The sequence below is a fragment of the Pongo abelii genome, chromosome 19 (assembly GCF_028885655.2).
Source record: "Pongo abelii isolate AG06213 chromosome 19, NHGRI_mPonAbe1-v2.0_pri, whole genome shotgun sequence".
Lineage (NCBI taxonomy): Eukaryota > Metazoa > Chordata > Mammalia > Primates > Hominidae > Pongo > Pongo abelii.
The window spans coordinates 2,652,707-2,674,252 of NC_072004.2; the positions used below are offsets into that span (position 1 = coordinate 2,652,707).

General features: G+C 52.4%; 1 protein-coding gene across 5 annotated transcripts in view; it reads left to right on the forward strand.

The window, feature by feature from the left end:
• The window catches only part of RAP1GAP2 (RAP1 GTPase activating protein 2), a 276,085-nt gene that overhangs the window by 87,078 nt on the left and 167,461 nt on the right, over positions 1-21,546 (forward strand). Inside the window, exon 1 of one of the 5 annotated variants that reach the window (XM_054535354.2) lies at positions 10,453-10,872. The exons of the other annotated variants lie outside the window; for them this stretch is intronic. Coding sequence (XP_054391329.1) covers positions 10,766-10,872 — 107 coding nt within the window. The 5' untranslated portion in view covers positions 10,453-10,765. Of the gene's footprint in view, positions 1-10,452; positions 10,873-21,546 lie in introns of those variants that run through there. 5 annotated transcript variants of the gene reach the window in all.

Consider the following 21,546-nt stretch of genomic DNA (forward strand, 5'->3'; position numbering starts at 1 on the left):
CAGTTAATTTCCCTTTTTTTTTTTTTTGACGGAGTCTCGCCCTGTCGCCCAGGCTGGAGTGCAGTGGTGTGATCTTGGCTCACTGCAACCTCCACCTCCTAGGTTCAAGCTATTTTCCTGCCTCAGCCTCTTGAGTAGCTGGGATTACAGGTGCGTGCCACCATGACTGGCTACTTTTTTGTATTTTTAGTAGAGATGGGGTTTCACCATGTTAGCCAGGCTGGTCTCGAACTCCTGACCTCAAGCGATCCACCCACCTTGGCCTCCCAAAGTGCTGGGATCCACCCACCGTGCCTGGCCTAATTTCCCCATTTGTTGGTTCAGTTACGCATCATTAATAAAGTCTCCTGCCTCCTGCTACCTTGCAGGGTGGGGCGGGGTGGGGCTGAGATGGTTTCCGTCCAGGTTCTCCAAGAAAGGCAAGAGCTTCGCCTTCCCAGAGTCATGCTGAGTGTACTTCTTATTGCTGACATAAGGCCACGTGAAGGTCACTACTGGCCTTACCTGGGTACGATCTTGGAACATCTTTCCCCCTGTGTCCCTTGCCATATGAGGTGAGATGGACGGTGTTCATAGCACAGATGCTCTCAGCCCAACTCACCAGAACCTAGAAACTGATCCAGTGTATTCAAAAGGAGGACGTGATTGGCACACTTAAGTCCTTTAGTAATCAGCTGTGATTCATCATTTGTGACCCACATAGCCCCTGATTCTGCCTTGTGGGTACAGTGAGGGAGGGGTTGGGGGCGGGGGTGGAGGAAATGGACAGAAGCAAAGAGTTTGGAGCCTTGGGTAAAAGGAAGATGGCCAGTGCGGTCTTTTGTTTTTTTTGTTTGTTTTTTTTTTGAGACGGAGTCTCGCTCTGTCGCCCAGGCTGGAGTGCAGTGGCTTGATCTCGGCTCACTGCAAGCTCCGCCTTCTGGGTTCACGCCATTCTTCTGCTTCAGCCTTCGGAGTAGCTGGGACTACAGGCGCCCGCCACCACGCCTGGCTAATATTTTGTATTTTTAGTAGAGATGGGGTTTCGCCATTTTAGCCAGGATGGTCTCGATCTCCTGACCTTGTGATCCGCCCGCCTCAGCCTCCCAAAGTGCTGGGATTACAGGCATGAGCCACTGCGCCTGGCCAGCCAGCGTGGTTTCTGAAGCTGCTTTGGGACTTGGAGGGTTCAGAGAGTGGGAACTGAATTTTTTTCCCCTAAGAGTAGAGAGGGAGTTGCTTACACGAAAGAGCTTTGATTACAACAGGAGTGATGGAGGCTAGACAGCTGGAAGGGTTTTCCTTATGGAAAGGGGGTGGAAAAGCCCCAGAAAGCAGGCCTGGTGGAAAGCTTGCACATTGCAGACCTGCAGTTGCTCAGCAGGAGGTTCGGAGCTCAGCTCCCGGCTGGGTGAAGCTCTGGGAGTCTGTGTCAACACCCAAGGAAGATGAGCTTTGTGTTTACCTTTTAGGCTAAAAGGACTTAATGTCGGGGTGGGAAGGATCATTAGCACATCAGTGACTCAGAGTCCAGAAGGAAACTGTTGTCCTTCCTTCTGTCACGAAGGAAACTGTCGTCCGCTAAGCCAAGCCGGAAAGGCTTTGATTACACCCACAAAGAGGGGCATTTTCCCTTGGACCCAACCCAGAGTTCTCTTCAGGGACTGATAGAGGAGAAAGAGATGAATTCAGACAACAGGGAAATAAATTAGAATTTATTAGGAGTCGGGTAAAAGGGTCCCCAACCTATAAATTTTCTAGTTAGCCAGGCGTGTGAGCTGGCAACCAACCCCTGGCAGTTTCCACAGTCCACGGGGTGGTCCCCAGGAGGCTGAATGAAAGAAGTCAGTGTCCCCGCCTCATCTGGTCCCGGCCTGCACGCTGTGCCTAGTTCCCTCATCCCTGCACATGCATGGCACTGACTACGTAAGTTCTAGCCCAGAGGCACCCAGCAGTGCCTCAGTCTTTTTTCTTTTGTTTTGTTTTTTGTTTTGAGACGGAGTCTCACTCTGTTGCCCACGCTGGAGTGCAGTTGCATGATCTCAGCTGACTGCAACCTCCGCCTCCTGGGTTCAAGCGATTCTCCTGCCTCAGTCTCCAGAGTAGCTGGGATTACAGGCGCCCACCACCACGCCCAGCTAATTTTTGTATTTTTAATAGAGACGGGGTTTCATCATATTGGCCAGACTGGTCTCGAACTCCTGACCTCAAATGATCCACCTGCCTTGGCCTCCCAAAGTGCTGGGATTACAGGCATGTAAATGCACAAATCTTCATTATACATTTTGGACAAATGGATCCTTCTTCCATCCTGATACAGAACATTTCTCTCTGTCCAGAAAAATCTCCCACATCCAAAGGCAGCCATTGTTCTAATGTTTTTGTATCTTAGATTGTTTTAAAACTTCTTATCAGCTGGGTGTGGTGGCTCACACCTGTAATCCCAGCACTTTGAGAGGCCGAGGCAGGCGGATCATGAGGTCAGGAGTTCAAGACCAGCCTGACCAACATGGTGAAACCCCATCTCTACTCAAAATACAAAAATTAGTTGGGTGTGGTGGTGGGCGCCTGTAATCCCAGCTACTCTGGAGGCTGAGGCAGGAGAATCACTTGAACCCTGGAGGCAGAGGTTTTGGTGAGCCGAGATCGCACCACTGCCACTCTAGCCTGGGTGACAGAGTGAGACTCCGTCTCAAAAAAAAAAAAAAAAAAAAGTAAAATAAAATTTCTTATCAGCCAGGTGTGGTGGCTTACCCTTGTAATTCCAGCACTTTCGGAGGCCGAGGTGGGTGAATTCCGAGGTCAGGAATTCGAGACCAGCTGGACCAACATGGTGAAACCGAGTCTCTACTAAAAATACAAAAAATTAGTCAGGTGTGGTATTGGGAGCCTGTAATCCCAGCTACTCGGGAGGCTGAGACTGGAGAATCGCTTGAACCCGGGAGGTGGAGGTTGTAGTAAGCCGAGATTGCACCACTGCACTCCAGCCTGGGCAACAGTGCGAGACTCTGTCTCAATTAAAAAAAAAAAAAAAAAGTTCTCATCAATGGAATCCCGTTGAAGCATTTTAAGCACTTTTTGGTATCTGGCTTCTTTCACTTAGATCTTGTTTTTGAAGTGCTTCCTTGTTATTGCATGTGTCCATGTTTTGTTCCTCTTTATTGTTGGGTTGTATTCCACCACGGGGATGTACCACAGCTTGTTGATGGACACTTGGGCTGCTTTCAGACTTTGGGTATTTGTTTTTTTTTTTTTTTTGAGATGGAATCTCACTCTGTCATTCAGGCTGGAGTGCAGTGGTGCAATCTCGGCTCACTGCAACCTCCGCCTCCCAGGTTCAAGTGATTCTCCTGCCTCAGCCTCCCGAGTACCTGGGATTACAGGCATGAGTCACCACGTCCGGCCAACTTTGGCTATTTTGAATAAAACGGCGATGAACATTTTCATGCAAGTCTTTGTGTAGAGCCTGCACGTTCACTGAATCCTTGCAGTAGCTAATAGGTTGGCACTATTGTTATTCCCATTTTACAGATGAAGACACTGAGGCACAGAGGGGGTGAATTCCTAGTCCAAGGCCGCATACGTAGTAAAAGCTGGGGGTAGGATTCTAACCCAGGTTTGTCTGACTGCAGCATATGTGTTTTCATTCCCTCGCTGTAGTGTCTTTGCACCACAGCTGTTTGGGGCCATTAAGCGTAGGGACAAATGGGCGTCTCCCCTCAATGGCCTGTCAATTCCTAACTGCATTTTAGCTCACGATAGTAGTTGGTATTGATAATAATGGATTTGAGTCACCACAAAAAGTTTCCATCAAACCTATCTTTATTTTTATCTATTTATTTTTGAGATGGAATCTCGCTCTGTCGCCCATGCTGGAGTGCAGTGGCGCGATCTTGGCTCACAGCAACTTCCGCCTCCCCGGTTCAAGCCATTCTCCTGCTCAGCCTCCTGAGTAGCTGGGATTACAGGCACCCACCACTTTGCGTGGCTAATTTTTGTATTTTGAGTAGAGACGGGGTTTCACCATGTTGTCCAGACTGGTCTTGAACTCCTGACCTCGTGATCCACCTGCCTCAGCCTCCCAAAGTGCTGGGATTACAGGTGTAAGCCACCGCGTCCGGCGTCAAACCTATCTTTAAAGGACAACAGCATGTTGAGGCGTTTGAGAGAAATCTCTAGCTAGGGTCATTACAGTAACTAACAGCAAGCTAGCAAGCAAGGAAGCAAACAAAAAGTTTTGCTACCCAAAGCCCTAGTCGCCTGGAAATCTCACATAGTTGTAATTCGTCATCTCCCAGAGAAGCCAGGCACAGAAGGCGTTACTGGATATATAAAATAGTATATAAATAATACATGTATAAGAAACCACTCTGTTCTCTGTAGAGCCAAACAGAATAGGATTTTGGAGAGTCTGCTGGTTCTCGCTTTGAAAGATGTTGCTAAGCAATGTTGCTAATATTATGGAAAGACAGCTTCCCTCCTGGCTTTTCCACTCAGCCCCAGAAACCCTGGAGTTGGAAGTGGCCTCAGGAGTAGCAGCAGCTGGGGAGGTTTGGTAATCAGTGAGGCGGGGGCCGGGAGACCTTGGGTTGGAGAGGGACTGTGCTGTAGGCCACCCAGCCCTCAGCCTCATCAGCTCCTGATTCTCTGGACTGACTCCTGGGCAGCCTCTGTGCAAAATAACACCTCTTCCTGTTCATCAGAAATTTCACACGCAGAAGGATCCTTTCGAATTTTTCACTGTGGGAAAAATTATTGTAGTCATGCAGCTTAGCAAAAATTCAAAAATCTATAAATGAACTTCAAAAAAAGAAGTATTTTAAATAACTTCAGTAACCCAAGCGATATATGAAGAACTTCTTTCTTCCTCCCTCTACCCACTCTCGGTAATCCCTGAACAGGAAGTCGGCAGGGTTCTGATTGACATCACGTACTGCAGGCTCCACCTACATGGCTCTGGGTACCAGAGCGCAGGGTGCCCGCCACCGAGTGGGATCTGTGGGTTTCCTCAGCGTGGTTTCCTTTCCTTGGAGCTTGGAAATGCCACACAAGTCACGGAGATCCGTTTCCAAAACCTGAGCCAGTTTAGATCCTCTGCTTAATATGACGTCTGTGGCCCCAGGAAAGTTGGGCTGAGCTGAGGTTTCCCAGGCTTGTCTTTGAGGCCTCCCAGTCCTGGCCTGCGTTTATCACGGAAGGACCCTATTGCAGTGGGATGGACCTCTTGGGGGCTGGTCATGGGCTCTAGGAGGGGATTTTAGAAGCTGGGAGGAGAGTCAATATGTTGGCAGAGAGTTTTCCTGCATCTCTCTCTTTTCCTTCTTTTTTTTTTTAAATTAGTTATTTATTTATGAGATGGAGTCTTGCTCTGTTGCCCAGGCTGGAGTGCAGTGGCACGATCTCAGCTCACTACAACCTCCGCCTCTGGGCTCAAGCAATTCTCCTGCCTCAGCCTCCCGAATAACTGGTATTCCAAGCGCCCGCCACCACGCCTGGATGATTTTTGTATTTTTAGTAGAGACGGGGTTTCACCATGTTGGCCAGGCTGCTCTCGAACTCCTGGCCTCAAGTGATTCGCCTGCCACGGCCTCCCAAAGTGCTGGGATTACAGGCGTGAGCCACCGCACGCGGCCCAGGTCTCACTTTTCAAAAATAGAAACTGCTTCCCGACCTCAGATGACTTCAATCTTTCCCTTCCCCCGACGCCTTCCTGCCTCCCTCTTCCCCCTCCTCTGTCTTCCTCCTCAGGGGGCATCCCAGAGACGCAACTGTGCTGTGGCCCAGCAGGGGGCGCTGATGTACCTGCCAAGAGTGGAGGTTTCTTAGCAGCACAGGTGTGAGCGTTCAGCTGTGTGCGAGGGGGCTTCTGAGTGACATCCCAGAGCAGGTGTGTGTATGTGTATACCCTCAAAGGCAGAAGAGAGCGGGGGTGCTGGACTCTCCTGTCCAAGGCTCTGTTTATAACCCTTGCGTTGTTCCAAAGGTTGTCTGGTCCATGGAATAGCTGGGACCCTGCCTGTAGAGGGGAGGGGCAAGGCGTTTGAAGACACCTGGTTTTCATCAAAGGCCCCACCCTCCTTGCTCCATTGCCCCCCTTGCCCCCACCCACCCCCAATCCCAGCCCAGAACGGTGGCAGTCATTCTGCCCAGCAGTGGGGCGCTGGGAGTTGGAGGCTGGGTGGGGCGAGGAGGTGGCGTCTGCTGCAGGCTGGCTGACGAGGGGCACGGGGATTGGGGCTGATTCCCGCTTTCTCATGGATACGTCTCCTGGAGCCGGTTCCCAGGCACAGAAGGCCCTTTTCTTCAGGGCCAGGCATGCGTGTCTGTCTGCCTCAACCCACTGGCCCCTCAGGAACGGGCTGTGCAGCTGTCTGCGCTCTGTTCATGATTAACTTCGCTGTCTCCCGCCCCAGGCCTGATTCCCACCCAGGCCCCCTCAGCCTTTGGAGTTCCCCTGGACTGGAAGAGAGACCTGGGCTGGCAGCTGCCTGGCACTTTGTTCTCTGGGACTGTGAGCTTTGGAGGCTGGAACAGGCCATGGAGGTCCTGTGAGCTGGGACGCCGTGGGGCATAAGTTGGGTGAGGTGAGACCTGGAGGAAGACCCCTTGTCTGCCGTCAGAGACTTCTGCCGTCCTCATTTCCTGTGGTCTGCATGTATCCAGCTTTCTCAGCCCACCCCAAAGTGCCTAATGAATGTGGCCTTGGAACACAGTAATGTGAGAATTCTTCCCCGTCCATTCTCTTTCGAACTGCGATTTCTTCAAGGACAGTGCCTTGGTTTGGCGCAGGTGTGTCACTAACACCTAACACCGCCTGCTTTTTTTTTTTTTTTTGAGACGGAGTCTCGCTCTGTCGCCCAGGCTGGAGTGCAGTGGCGCGATCTCGGCTCACTGCAACCTCCGCCTCCCGGGTTCACGCCATTCTCCTGCCTCAGCCTCCCGAGTAGCTGGGATTACAGGCGCCTGCCACCACGCCCGGCTAATTTTTTGTATTTTTAGTAGAGACGGGATTTCACCCTGTTAGCCAGGATGGTCTTGATCTCCTGACCTCGTGATCCGCCCTCCTCGGCCTCCCAAAGTGCTGGGATTACAGGCGTGAGCCACCGCGCCCGGCCTGCCTGCTTTTTTAAGGAAGGTACTTCAAGCTTAGAGCCTTTGTCAGGCAACAGTATTGAGGCAGAACTTAATAAATTTATGTTTGTTTTCATGGTAGGAAGGGAAAGTGATAATGGATTTTCATTTAGGGTTGCAATAACGTTTTCTTTTAAAATTAAGTAAAGGCGGCCAGGCGCAGTGGCTCACGCCTGTAATCCCAGCACTTTGGGAGGCCGAGACGGGCGGATCACGAGGTCAGGAGATCGAGACCATCCTGACTAACACGGTGAAACCCCGTCTCTACTAAAAATACAAAAAAAACTAGCCGGGCGTGGTGGCAGGCACCTGTAATCCCAGCTACTCTGGAGGCTGAGGCAGGGGAATGGCATGAACCTGGGAGGCAGAGCTTGCAGTGAGCCGAGATCTTGCCACTGCACTCCAGCCTGAGGGACAGAGCGAGACTCCACCTAAAAAAAAAAAAAAAAAAAATTAAGTAAAGGCCAGGCACGGTGGCTCACACCTGTAATCCCAGAACTTGGGAGGCCAAGGTGGGCATATCGCCTGAGGTCAGGAGTTCGAGATCAGCCTGGCCAACATGGTGAAACCCTGTCTCTACTAAAAATACAAAATTAGCCTGGTGTGGTGGCGAATGCCGGTAATCCTAGCTACTCGGGAGGCTGAGGCAGGAGAATTGCTTGAACCCAGGAGGTGGAGGTTGCAGTGAGCCGAGACTGCACCATTGCACTCCAGCCTGGGCGACGAGCAAAACAATGTCTCAAGAAAAAAAAAAGTAAAAAAGTAAGTTGATGTAATTAAAGCAAAATTATAAACAGCAGAGCAGCATGACATTAAGACAAAGAATTATGAAGGAGGTGGCGTGTGGCCCAATTGTGGGAAGCTTTGGCTGGGCTAACTGCACACACTGGCTGGAAATGGTCTTGTTTTATGGTTTGGTGTGTGTTAACCCTGTTTGTTTCGGGCAGGGATGGTCTTCCATTTTTCTTTCTTGCCCTAGTCTCTTGCATAAAGCTGGACATACTGTACATGTTTAATAAACGCTGGTGGAATGGGTAAGCATAGCATTGATGATTGTTCCAGTCTCTGCTATTGATGGGTTTTCTTGTGCTTTGGGGTTCCCTCTGTGGGGCGTGGGTGTGACAGGCTGTGGGGGCTGGAGTGGGAGTTAAGGGGGGGAATTGCTGCCTATGCACCAAAGGTGGTGAGCTTGTAGGGCAGGGGCAGAAGGATGGGACCTCTCATTGCCAGGAAAATTCTACCTCTTAGAGACTCAGGAGTCAGGGTCTGAGAGGTTATGGTTTTTTGGGAGACAGCCTTGTGTTTGCAGCCACACTGGGCTTGTAGAAGGACTTAGAGGGCTGGGAACCCCAGAATAAGAGAATGAATAATGGAACCTGCGTGGTGGATTTTGTGCCTTCATCATCCCAATTCCCTGTTGTAGTTGTTTGGAGAGATGGGGTCTCACTATGTTGCCCAGGCTGGTCTAGAACTCCTGGTCTCAACTCCAGTGATCCACCTGCCTCAGCCTTCCAAAGTGCTGGGATTACAGGTGTGAGCCACCCTGTTACCCACCGTGCAGTTGACCTGAACTGGGTCCCACACGCTCACCTGCTGGGAAGGAGGATCAGGCCTTCCGTTGAGGTGCAGCCTTCTGTGTGTGGATAATATACACCCAACGCTAGGATAGACCTAAGCCAGCGCCCTCATCACCTTCTCTGCCATCTAGCTGAAGCGGTCCATCAGCTAACCTGTGAGTCCTCGGGTGCTGTGTGCTACAGCGCCGCGGGAGAGAGGGGAAGAGAAGCTCCGGGCTGCATGCTGCTGGGAGCTCTTCCCTTGTCTCTACCAAGGACACTCATTTTATTCTTTTTCCAGACCAATTCTTAAGTCACTACTGGTATAGTAGTTGCAGCCTGCCTGACCGCCAATCCCAGGAGTGGGGCCCGGGTCATTCAAATCTCTAGCTATAAAAAGATGTCCATGGCTATCTATATCTCTGATCCCCCACAACCCCGGCAGGGAGGGGGTGGGGGTGGGGGGCACAAGGCCAATGGTAACGGCTGCTTCATAAATAGACCAGGTGCATTTAAGAACCACCCTGGGGCTCCCTCCCCTCCACCCCAACTCCAGTGCCAGCAGGAAGCTGTGGGCATTCGAGAGGCAGGGCTGAAGGCTCAGGCCCTCGAATTCGTTTGCAGTCCCTCTCCCCTCTCCACCCAGCATGGTCCCCTCCCTGCCTGGATTTTCTGTGTTTGCTTGAACACCAGACTGTTAAAAAAACAAACAAACAAACAAAACAAAACAAAAAAACAAGGCCAATTGCCTCGGGGGAACCTCTTTGGCCCCAAAGATGGACTAATTGGCTTGTTCTAATTCCTTTCAGCCCCCTGCCCGCTTCCTTTTCCCTAGGGGGGCAAAGCTGTGAGTGATGCTTCGCGGGGGTGGGGCGGGAGGGGGCTGGGAGGCTGGACAGCACCTGGAAGTGGATGAGGGGGATTGTGAGCGAGGCCCCGCGCCGATGGTAGGGACCAGGCCACAGCCCTTTCCCCAGGAGCCGGCGCGACCTTCCGACCTTTCGCCCTTCCTTTCGGAAGGAGATGAGGCTCGCGCGCGGCTGGCAGGGGCGGGAGGGACCACGCGGCGAGTGCGCAGCGGCCAGGCCCGGGTGGGCGCGGGGAGGGCGGAGTGGGGGGCGCCCGGCCCGCCAGGAGGAAGCGGGGTCGCCGTGAAGTTGGTTATTGACCCCGTGTGGAGTCAAACTCCCAGGGCCGGGAGAGCCAGTGTTCGCGGGGAGCCGACCCCAGCCCACCCTGCGTCCCCGCTCGGCGATCCTTGCGCCGACTCTGGGGGGAGGCGGGGGCAGAATTCCGCCTCATTCCTCCCATCCACACGCTCCCACCCGGGGACCCGGGCCCGGGAGCTGCGAGCCGGGGCGGGCGCCGGGCTCAGGTGCCCCCTGTAAGCGCGGGGCGACCGGGAGGGGACGGGGACCGCGCGCGGGCAGTTTCGTTTGGACGGAGGAGGACGCGCGTTTCCTCTTGGTGCTTGTTTTCTCTCCCTCTGTTTTAAAGGCAGTGACAGCATCGGGGAAGTATCCGGGGCCGGGCCGGGGAGGGCGGCAGCCGCCTCTGCCTGGGGAGGGAGCTCGGGGCCGCCGGCGGGAGTGCGGGCGGGGACCAGAAGGAGCGGGCGAGGGAAGGCAGGGCCGGGGCCGGGGAGGGCGCCTGAGAGCCGGGCAGGGGGGTCCCGGGAGCGCTGTCCACCTCCTCCTGCGCTTCGCCCGCTCTCTGTGCCCCGCGTCCTCCACCATCCGGGCGGCCGAGGCCGGGGCGCGGGAGGCGGGGCCGGGGCGGGTCCCGGCGCGGGCGGCGCGACTGAGCGGGAGCCGGGAGCCGCCGGCCCGGGCCGCGCCCGGAGCGAACCTCGGAAATGCCCGCGCCGGGGGAGCGGACGGCGGCTGCCCCGCGGGCCCCGAGGAGACGCTGAAGGTCGCCGGGAGGGAGGGGAGAGCGCGCGGTCACCTGACCCCCGGGGCGCACCTAGGCGGGGCGGGGCCCATGCGAGGCGGAGGCCGGGGGCCGGGGCGCGGGCTCAGGGGCCGGGTGCGGAGCGCGCGGAGCCGGGGCTGCGGGGACGCGGGCGGGCGAGGTCGGGCACCGCGGGCGGCCTCGCCATGTCCCAGCCCGCGGGGAGGAGGCATTGCCGAAAGGCGGGGATCCGCGCCGCCGTGGTGCTCATCGGACTCCTGCACAAATCCCGGAGGCAGAATAAAGAGAAAAGGTAAACCCCTGCAGCGCAGGCCCCTTCCCTCCGCTCTCCTGCTACATTCCAGTTTTCTTTGGGGTGGACTTTTCCGATGGGTGTTTGGTTCCGTGTTGGTTGGAAAAAAGCCTCCTCTCCAAGTATCGTCGCGCGAAGCGAGTTCAGAGCTTCACCCCGGACCCTGGCTGGTGCGAGGAGCCTGGGCAGGACCTTGGCGGAATCGGAGGGCCGCTGGGAGGGCGCATCGGGGTGGATCCCCGACGGAGGGACCCCAAGTCCGTCGCCCCCAGACCCTGCCTTTGCCGACCGTGACCCCGTTCCCCAAGCCTGCAGCCGCGGATGCCATTGATCCAGCCCGGGCGGCTCCACGCGCCGGTGTTGCCATTTGCTTCTCTGCAACTTGGCTGAGCCCGCGAGGTGCCTGCCTGGCCGAGATCCGCTTGCTCTGCGTTCGGTGCCGGCAGGCGAGGAGCAAGTTTGGAGGTTGCTCGCTCCCCACCCACCCCCTCGCCCCACCGCCATAGGGTGACTTTACCTCTTCGCCTTTCTGGCGTTTTTTCTTTCGTTTGCTCCTGGATGTTGAAAATAGTTTTCTTTAGCTATTTCAGAGACATTTTGGACGACCTGTGTGGTGGGAGGTGTGGGGTTTGGGGTAGGCAAAGGAGGTTCTGGGGAAGCTTTCTGGGCTGCAACCCCAGCTGCAGGTCTGACATCCACAAGACCCCAAGGAGCTACCAGGCAGGTCGTTGGCACAAAGCCTCCCTGTTCTGCTAGGGTGCATGGCACAGCCTCCAGCAATGGGGGGAGGGGAGTGTGGAAGCTGACTGCCCACAGAGACGTTGCCGGGATCAGGATTTGGGGTAGCTTCCAGTGACCCTGCTGGATCCTAGTTTCCAGAGGAGTTTTGGAATGGCTAATACCGCACCCTATAAAACACGGGCAGTGGAGCCAGAGACACCTGGGGGTGACCAGCAGCCCCTGGATATGCCCACAGGCTGAACGTACCTGGGGTGGTGGTACGCAGGGAATAGGGGGGACTTTGAGAAGCTGGCATGGATTGCCCTTGTGGTGGGTTGTCCCCCATTCCTCTCGTCCCCCTTCCTATAATGTAGTGTAACAAGGTGTTGCCCGCTGCACAGAATGAATTTGCTGTGAAAATGACATAAGGTGGTTCAGCATGAAGTAACATTGAGTCACCTAGTGAGAAAGTTCTTCCCTTTTCAGTTCTTTGCGAATCCTTGTGATTTCGAGGGGAAGTTTCAGGTGGGTGCTAGTCTGCCTTTAACACCTTTTAAACACTTGCTAATCTTCTTTTTGTAACTAAGAGAGAGCAGACCTCTGGCCCCGGTCCTCTGAGTGGAGAACAGTTGCCTGGCTAGCTAGAACTTAGGTTGTTTTTGTTTTTGTTTCATTTATTTTTAGGATTCTCTCCTGGTTAATGGCCAGTGGTACTGATTTTTTTCCATTCGTGGTAGTGATATAAAACATCACTTTAAACATATGAAGTCACAAGAATTAATCTATTTTATTTATTTATTTATTTATTTTTGAGGAGGAGTCTCTTAGCCCAAGCTGGAGTACAGTGGTGCCATCTCGGCCCACTGCAACCTCCACCTCCTGGGCTCAAACAATTCTCGGGCCTCAGTCTCCGGAGTAGCTGGGACTACAGGCACCTGCCACCACGCCCAGCTAATTTTTTGTATTTTAGTAGAGACGGGGGTTTCACCATGTTGCCCAGGGTGGTCTCAAACTCCTGAGCTCAGGCGATCCACCTGCCTCGGCCTCTCAAAGTGCTGGGATTACAGGCGTGAGCCACTGTGCCCGGCTGAAATGAATCTATTTAATAGAAATAGTAGTAATAATAATACAAGTGTTATCAAATATAGTGGAAATCCTGCAAGTGGTCTAGGAATGCTGATGCCAGCGACATGTGTATCTAGCAGAAGAAGCTGCCATGGGAACTCTGGAGTGCAATGTTCCAGGGCCTGAGTCCATCTTCCCCTGGACTTGGATTCCCTTCTGTTTTCTGCCCTTCAGCATTTTATCTGTAGAGTGGTGGTGAACAGGTCAACTCTCTAAAGCCAGACGGATGTATGGGATGGCTGGTCTGAGACAGCCTGGGCCTGCTTTGAGGGCTGGAATGGAAAATGGGCTTGATAGAAAGGCATATGCATAGGACCAATTCCTGATTCTGAGTATAGAATGGGTGGTGGTCGGGGGGTGGAGAGGAAAAACCCCCTGCATAGAGAGTGAGAAGTTCTCCTCCTGGCTCATCTGTTGACCGTGGTGTGATGGTAGATTTCGTCTCTGGGAGCCTCAGTTTCTGCCTCCCCACAAAGGGCTGTGAGGCTCAAGTCAGATCATGTGAGTGGAGATAGGACAGAAAGGTACGAAGTGCTGCATAAAGGTAAAGGGGGTTTGATCGGAACTGCTTCCCCTCTTCTCTCCCTGAGCTTGTGCTCCTGGTGACCAAGGTCAGATGTCTGGTGGTGACAGCCCCACCAGTAGCAGTCAAGACCAGCCATGCATGGGCCAAGGGGGCAGCCAGGTGGGTCTGAGCCTGGGCAGAACTAGTCTGTGGGTGGTGGGGGCAGGTGCAGTGAGGCCCAGGGAAGGACCCGGATAGGGACAAGGAGGGATTGGCTGGGGCCCGGGTGCCCCAGGCCCATGGAGTCCTTTCTTTCTTCCTGAGCACACTGTGCTCTTGCCTGCAATGCAGGCAGACATTGGTGGCCTTCCCAGCCCCTGGCTTCATCCCATTCTTCTGTCGCTCCAGCCATCCTGATGGCTTTGGCCATGGACTTAACCTACCCAAGGAGAAAGAGTGATTGATTTCATCATGGCGCTAAGTGACCTCTGCTTCCCTTGCTGTATCTGGAGTTTCTTTGTCTTTAAGCGTCTGAAATGAGTGCAGTGAACACTATTGACCCTTGCTCTGCAGGCACTGGTGGCCACAGGAGGCCTAGAGCAGGCTGCAGCTGCCAGCCTCTCTTAAGCATTCCCCATACTCCATGCTGGGCGTTAAATTTGATGAGTTTTTCCTTCCACCCCTCTCATCACAAGGTGGGGTCAGGCTCAGGCCCCTTCTTCTCCTCCCAGAAGGCTTGATCCATCCATTGATCTTCCCAGCACCTGTAATTGACAGGCTTGTGCAGATAACACTGTTGGCTCTTAGCCTTAAGAGTTGAAATGGTTGTGTGTGACTTGCAGGGACCACCCAGTGGTCTTTGTCATCCTCCTGCTCTTTCCAGGCCACTTGGAAATATTGCCTATTAGGGGACAGGGAGGTGTGCCAGCCAGGGTGGTTATGAGACAGATGTCCCATATAGTCCCAGAAATAAGAGACTCCCAGGTAGTCTTGGTAGTTCCCAAGAACTGTGCTCCAAGCTCCAACTTCAATTTCCCTTTTCGAGAAATGGGCATGGTGCTCATCATCTCAGATTTGACCGTGCTCTATGGGAGCTGTGGTGCAGCCTGGAGGTTATGCCTCCTCCTGCCTATCTTTCAGGGTTTCTGGCACATGAGATCCTGTAAAAGCAGCGGCATGTCTGAGAGTTGATTGGGTTTGAGCATGGCTCCCAGGAGACACCTGGATGAAGCCTTCCTCAGAGACTGCGGTTTGGAAACCGCTTTGATTTTCAGAGCCTGCTTCTTATGGATGTGGGTAGTGGGGAGCTTGGCTCTCCGAGGGGGAAAACAGCCACCTTTGCTGGGAAGGACAGAGGCAGAGGAACACCGTCAAAATATTTATGTTCTTGGCCTGGCGCAGTGGCTCACGCCTGTAATCCCAGCACTTTGGGAGGCCGAGGCAGGTGGATCACCTGAGGTCAGGAGTTCAAAACCACCCTGGCCAACATGTCAAAAACCCGTGTCTACTAAAAATGCAAAAAGTAGCTGGGCGTGGTGGCGTGCGCCTGTAATCCCAGCTATTCAGGAGGCTGAGGCAGGACAACTGGTTGAACCCGGGAGGCTGAGGTTGCAGTTAGCTGAGATCGTGCCACTGCACTCCAGCCTGGGCTACAGAGCGAGACTCTGTCTCAAAAAAAAAAAAAAAAAAAAAAAAAAAAAAGTACGTTCTGAAAGATGTGGATAAAGTCAGTGTGGCCTTGGGTGTGACTCTCGGAACTGGAGAGAGGTCATTTAGCATAAATGAAAACAAGTCCACTTCTTACAGTGGGTAGTTATTTTGAGACAGCTCCCATCATGGAGTTCTATGAAGAGGAAGATACGGATTCTCTCATCATTCAGCAAATTCTGGCAGGCTGTCGGGGGAGAGCCTCAAATCTGATGAATGTGATTCCTTTGTTGTGGAGTATCATACCTGGTGGGTTATTCCTGGGTAGAAAAAGCCTATCACAATTCTTTTTTAAAAAAATTTTGTTGTGAAAATTCTCAAGCATACACAAAAGTAGAGAGAATAGGGTAACATAATACCTAGTTTCAGCCATTATCAACTTATGGCCCCAATCTTGTTTCATTTATGTACCAATGCACTCCTCCACAAGATTATTTTTTTGAAGTAAATCTCAGACATTAGATCATTTCCTTCTTAAATATTTCAATTTGTATCTTAAAGATAAGAATTCTTGGCCAGGCATGGTGGCTCATGCCTGTAGTCTCAGCACTTTGGGAGGCTGAGGTGGGAGGAGGATCACCACTGGAGCCCAGGAGTTCGAGACCAGCCTGGGCAATATAGTGAGACTCATCTCTACAAAAAAATTAAAAAAAAATAGCTGAGCATGGTGGCATGTGCCTTTGGTCCCAGCTACTCGGGAGGCTGTGGCACGAAAGTTGCTTGAACCCGGGAGGCAGAGAACTCCGCAGAGGCTCTATCTCTGCGGAGAGCCGAGATAGAGCCACTGCACTCCAGCCTGGGCAACAGAAAAAAAAAAAAGTTAAGAATTCTTAAAAAAAACCCATAACACTACCATTATTATACCCTCTAAATTAACAGTGATTTCTTAATACCATATTTAATCAGTATTTGAATTTCCCTAGTTGTCTCATAAAAGTTTTCAAAAGTTTTTTTGAGTCAGAATTCAAACAATACTATGTGATGGGTGATGTGTCTTTTAATCTGTATTTTCCTCCAACTCTTTTTTTTTTTTTTTTTGAGACAGGGTCTTGCTCTGTCGCCCAGGCTGGAGTGCAGTGGCACGATCTCGGCTCACTGCAACCTCTGCCTCCCGGTTTCAAGCCATTCTCAGGCCTCAACCTCTCAAGTAGCTGGGATTACAGGCGCCTGTCACTACGCCCGGCTAATTTTTGTATTTTTAGTAGAGATGGGGTTTTACCATGTTGGCCAGGCTGGTCTCGAACTCCTGGCCTCAAGTGATCCACCCACCTTGGCCTCCCAAAGTGCTGGAATTATAGGAGATACGAGCCATCCTGCTCGGCCCTTCCAACTCTTTTTAAAAGTTTTTAATTTAATTTTTTTGAACAGGTGGTCTCACTCTGCCACCCAGGGTGGAGTGCAGTGATACGATCTCGGTTCACTGCAACTTCTGCCTCCTGGGCTCGAGTGATTCTCCTACCTCAGCATCCCAAGTAGCTGGGACTACAGGTGCCCGTCACCACGCCCAGCTAATTTTTGTAGTTTTTGTAGAGATGGGGTTTCGTCATATTGCCCAGGCTGGTCTCGAACTCCTGGACTCAAGTGATCTGCCCACCTCGGCCTTCCAATGTGCTGGGATTATAGGTGTGAGCCGCTGTGCCTGGCCCACCCAACTCTTTTTTTCTTACAATTTATTTGTGGAAGAAACTGGACTGTTTGTCTTGTGGAGTATCCCACAGTCAGGATTTTGTGGATGGCATCTCCTGGTGTTATTTAACATGTTCTGCTGTCCCCTGTGTTACCTGTAAGTTAGTATTTAGTTCTAGAGGCACCATCAGATTTGTTTTTTGTTGTTGTTTGTTTGTTTTTGTTTTCTGGCAAGATCGTGCCATTAGTAGTTGTGTAGTTGTCTGTTTTTGTGACGTTAGCCATTGTTGATTGATTTGTTTCTAGGGTGTGAACCTGGTATCGAGAGGATACCTGTGTCCTGCCATTGCAGGCAGCCCCACGAGCTGGCTGGGCATGAGGACTGTGCCTGGGGTTTGTCCAGAATTCTGGCCTTGCAGTCCCAGAGTCCCAGAGTTGGAAGGGGCATGAGACAGGAGCCGATCCACTCCCTGGTCCCAGAACAGATGGCTGCTTGTTCTCTCCTTAGGAGGCAGCTGGGTCCTGCCCTTTCTGGAAGGGCCTGTCTCCTGTCCTCTTGTGTCTGATGTTTGAATGACACCCGGTGGGCTGTTGTTGCTTTAAAGAACAAACACCTCCCTTTAGCCAGCTTCCCGCTATTCACTTCACCAAAGGTCTGAGGCCTTAGACCGTTCGAGTTGAAGGGACAGAATGTGAGGCGCAAGTGAGTTTAATTCCTCCTGAGCCACTGTTTTAATCTCCTGCTTGGTCTCCTGGCTTCTAGTCTCTCTTATCCTCTCTCCTTATGGTGGCCAGAGTGGAGTTTAAAACATTCAAATAGAACCAGGTGTCTCTCCTGCGGAAAGCTCTCCGTAGACTTTCCATTATACTTATTTATTTATTTATTTATTTATTTTGAGACAGTGTCTCGCTCTGTCACCCGGTCTGGAGTACAGTGGCGCGATTTCGGTTCACTGCAGCCTCCGCCTCCTGGGTTCAAGCGATTCTCCTGCCTCAGTCTCCCGAGTAGCTGGGATTACAGGCGTGCACCATTGCACCTGGGTAATTTTTTTTGTATTTTCAGTAGAGATGGGGTTTCATTTCACCATGTTAGCCAGGCTGGTCTTGAACTCCTGGCCTCAAGTGATCCTCCTACCTCGGTCTCCCAAAGTGTTGGAATTACAGGTGTGAGTCCCTGCGCCTGGCCAACTTTCCATTATACTTTAAATGAAATCCCAACTCCATAGTCTGGCCCACACCCCCGCCTGCTTCTCTGACCTCGTCTCCCACCTCGTTGTCCTTTCCTCCCGGTGATCACCGTGCTTGCGGAGGCCTCCTTTCCACACCTGGAACATGGCAGGCTCGCCCCTGCCACAGGCCCTTTGCACCTGCTGTTTACAGTGAGCTCATTGGCTGGTGCTTTCTCATCACCAGACTCTTCACTCACATGGCATCTCTTCCGAAAGGCCTCCCCTGACGATCCAATCTAAGCGGCTCCCTCCAGTCATTACTGCTTTACCCTGCTGTATTTCCTCCATGGTGCTCCTCATTTACTGACCATATCTAGTGTGTGCAATAAATAGTTGATTGGCTGTTTCCTCCCCTAGAATGGGAACTGTTTCAGAGAGGGAACTTTCCTTCTTTACCTCTGGGTCTCCATTGCCCAGAATAGGAGATGCTCAGTAAATATTTGCTGAATGAATGGATGGAAGCCCAAGAGGCTTCCTGGCTCCCCCAGGTAGAACGTGCCCATTGCCTGTTTCTCTAGGGTCTTTTTTTTTTGTTTTTTGAGACAGAGTCTTGCCCAGGCTGGAGTGCAATGGCGTGATCTGGGCTCACTGCAAACTTTGCCTTCCAGGTTCAAGCGATTCTCCTACCTCAGCCTCCCAAGTAGCTGGGATTACTGGTGCCCACCACCATGCCCAGCTAATTTTTGTATTTTTTTTTTTTTTTTGGGACGGAGTCTCGCTCTGTTGCCCAGGCTGGAGTGCGGTGGCGTGATCTCGGCTCGTTGCAAGCTCTGCCTCCCAGGTTCATGCCATTCTCCTGCCTCAGCCTGGGCCCTCCTCCCATGCTGAGTAGCTGGGACTACAGGTGCCCACCACCGTGCCCGGCTAATTTTTTATATTTTTAGTAGAGACGGGGTTTCACCATGTTGGCCAGGCTGCTCTCGAACTCCTGACCTCAGGTGATCCACCCACCTTGGCTTCCCAAAGTGCTGGGATTACAGTCGTGAGCCACCGTGCCTGGCTCCCTGGGGCCCTTTTAATACTCGGCGCCCTTTTTTTGTCTGAGATTGGGGACTGTCTCCCTTCCCTCTCCTTTCTTTCCTTCTGGAAGAGATTTTGTAGAGAATTGCAAATGATCACTTGCCCATGTAATTGGCTCTGTCATTATGCCTTGCCTCTGCATAGCTTTGGGACCCGTAGATGTGAGGGACCAGGCTCAGCCATGACCATCCTGAAGCTGGGGCCAGGAGCCAGGGCTCTTCTTGACTCTGCCTTCCTAGGTCTTGGATCCTGGAACTGTCGCCTGATTGGCAGAGGCAGCCTCCCTTCATTTGTGCCAAAGAGGGGCCAGTGGGCGTCTGAATTAGTGGACAGTCGCCATTAGCCAATATATATATTTTTCTAAATGCAGTTTTATCTCTTTGGAGCCTGTGTGGTGCACAGATGGCTGCTTACCAGGATGTTGCCAAATAGAGGGCTTGTCAGGCCTGTTCGGTGAAATCAACGAAAAGCACTTCTGTTCAGACGGGGGCTGCTGAAGGGCCCAGGAAGTCTCTCAGTCATTTTAAGCAGATGAAGCACCCCCACGCCCCCCAACTCCCTGCCCCTCAACAAACTCAGTTTCTTTGCCTACTGAATCCATAAAAAGTAAGTGAGGTAGGCAAGATGATTTCAGGTGGACGAGTGCTTTTTATTTTAATAGCTACTTTAAGAAATGAATCCTGGCAAGTGATACAGGTTTTCCATGTATGATAGTTATGTAACATTAGAAAACCCGAATTTGGGCTGTGCACAGTGGCTCACGCCTGTAATTCCAGCACTTTGGGAGGCCAAGGCGGGCAGATCACTCAAGGCCGGGAGTTTGAGACCAGCCTGGCCAACATGGCGAAACCCCGTCTCTACTAAAAATAAAAAATTAGCTGGGCGTGGTGGCGGGCACCTGTAATCTCAGCTACTTGGGAGGCTGAGGCAGGAGAATCACTTGAACTGGGGAGGCAGAGGTTGCAGTGAGCTGAGATCGCACCACTGAACTCCAGCCTGGGCGACAAAGCTAGACTCTGTCTCAAAAAAAAAAAAAAAAAGTAAAGTCAGGCCCATCACTTTAGGGATTCCACTAAGAGTGTCTGGGTGGTGCCCGGGGTACCTTTTATACCTATGGCAGAAGGAAGAACATGGCTGGTATTTCATAAGCTGAGATTTCTGAGCGTGGGGGTCCTGGTTGAACCTTCCCTTCTCCTTCCCTTCTCCTTCCAGGCAGACTAGTGGGAACCTGGAGCCGACTCTGTGTTTATTCACTGCCCTTGGAGCAAGGGTGGATTGAAAAATTGTCACTTGCTTTTAAGCATATCAGTTATGAACACTGTGTTACATGAAGGCTGGAGCTCCAGCCAAGTCCTTCCCAGAGCCCTCCAGGGCTGGGCAGCCTGGCTGGGAGCTGGGGACGCCTCTGGAGACATGTCGGCCCCGTGTGTATCCTGAGACAGCTGACCTTGCCTTATGGTTAGTCCATTTCTCCAAAGGCAGGAGTTGCAGGGGGCCTGTGGATGAGAGCCACCCCTTCCCTTCTTTCCCCCTCTTCTGCCTTTTTCTCTTTCTTTACTGTAAAGATCTTTATCAGTCACACTGAATGCTGTGTCGCAGGATCAGGGCACTATGATGATACCTGTTGTCATGACGGTTTACTCTGGGGGGGTAAAACAACTTGTAAGAACCCCACAAGGGAGGCATCTCTCTTGTCTTTGGTTGATGGATGGGGCTGAGTTAAGAGTCTAGTGAGAGTGGAGGCAGGGCCGGGCACGGTGGCTCACGCTTGTAATCCCAGTGCCTTGGGAGGCCGAGGCAGGCGGATCACCTGAGGTCGGGAGTTCGAGACCAGCCTGGCCAACATGGTGAATCTACATCTCTACTAAAAATACAAAAATTAGCCAGACGTGGTGGTGGGTGCCTGTAATCCCAGCTACTCAGGAAGCTAAGACAGGAGAATCGCTTGAACCTGGGAGGTGGAGGTTGCAGTGAGCTGAGATCGCGCCACTGCACTCTAGCCTGGGCAACAAGAGTGAAACTCTGTCCCCCTCAAAAAAATAAAACAGTGGAGGTGGGAGCCCCCTGGTTCCTCACTGTCTTGTCCCATACGTAGCAGCATGCCGTCCTGACTGCGGAGAGTGCAGACAGCAGCAGCCCTGCCACCTAGGAGCTTGCAGTCTGAGGCAGAGGTGGGGAGTGGGCCCCTGCAGACTTCTCATATGGTTAGGAAGCCTGTCCTCTGGACCAGACAGTCCTAGGTGCTGAGGACGCAGCAGTGGGCAGCAGAGAAGCAAAGCCCTGTCTGGCTGGAGCATCCATGCCTGATGGGCGTTGTTCTGCCCACATACTTTGTTTTTTCCTCTGGAGCTGATATTTTAGAATTGGAAGATTCCACATTGTGAATCTGTTTTTCAGTCTTCAGAAATCAGAAGCTCTGGGAACATTGGCTGGACTAGCCTTCCCTCATTACACCTCAACTTCCAGCTACCTGTTCAGTACAGGGCTGGTAGCCTCCTGCTCACTGCAGCCCACCTACACCTGGCCATACCTGTGCTACCTGCCCCTCCCCTGAAGGACAGGATGTACAGTGTGGGAAGCAGGAGGCTGGGGGTTGGGAGCTCTGGGTGTAACCCTGTGAACACAGAGGCTGGGGGTTGCATCCCAGTCCTGTGTGTCCTTTGGGACTTCTTGGTCTTGGGCAGATCCATTGCGATGAGAAAGGAGGGGTCCCGGCAGCATAGCAGGGCGCCCTGTAGGAGC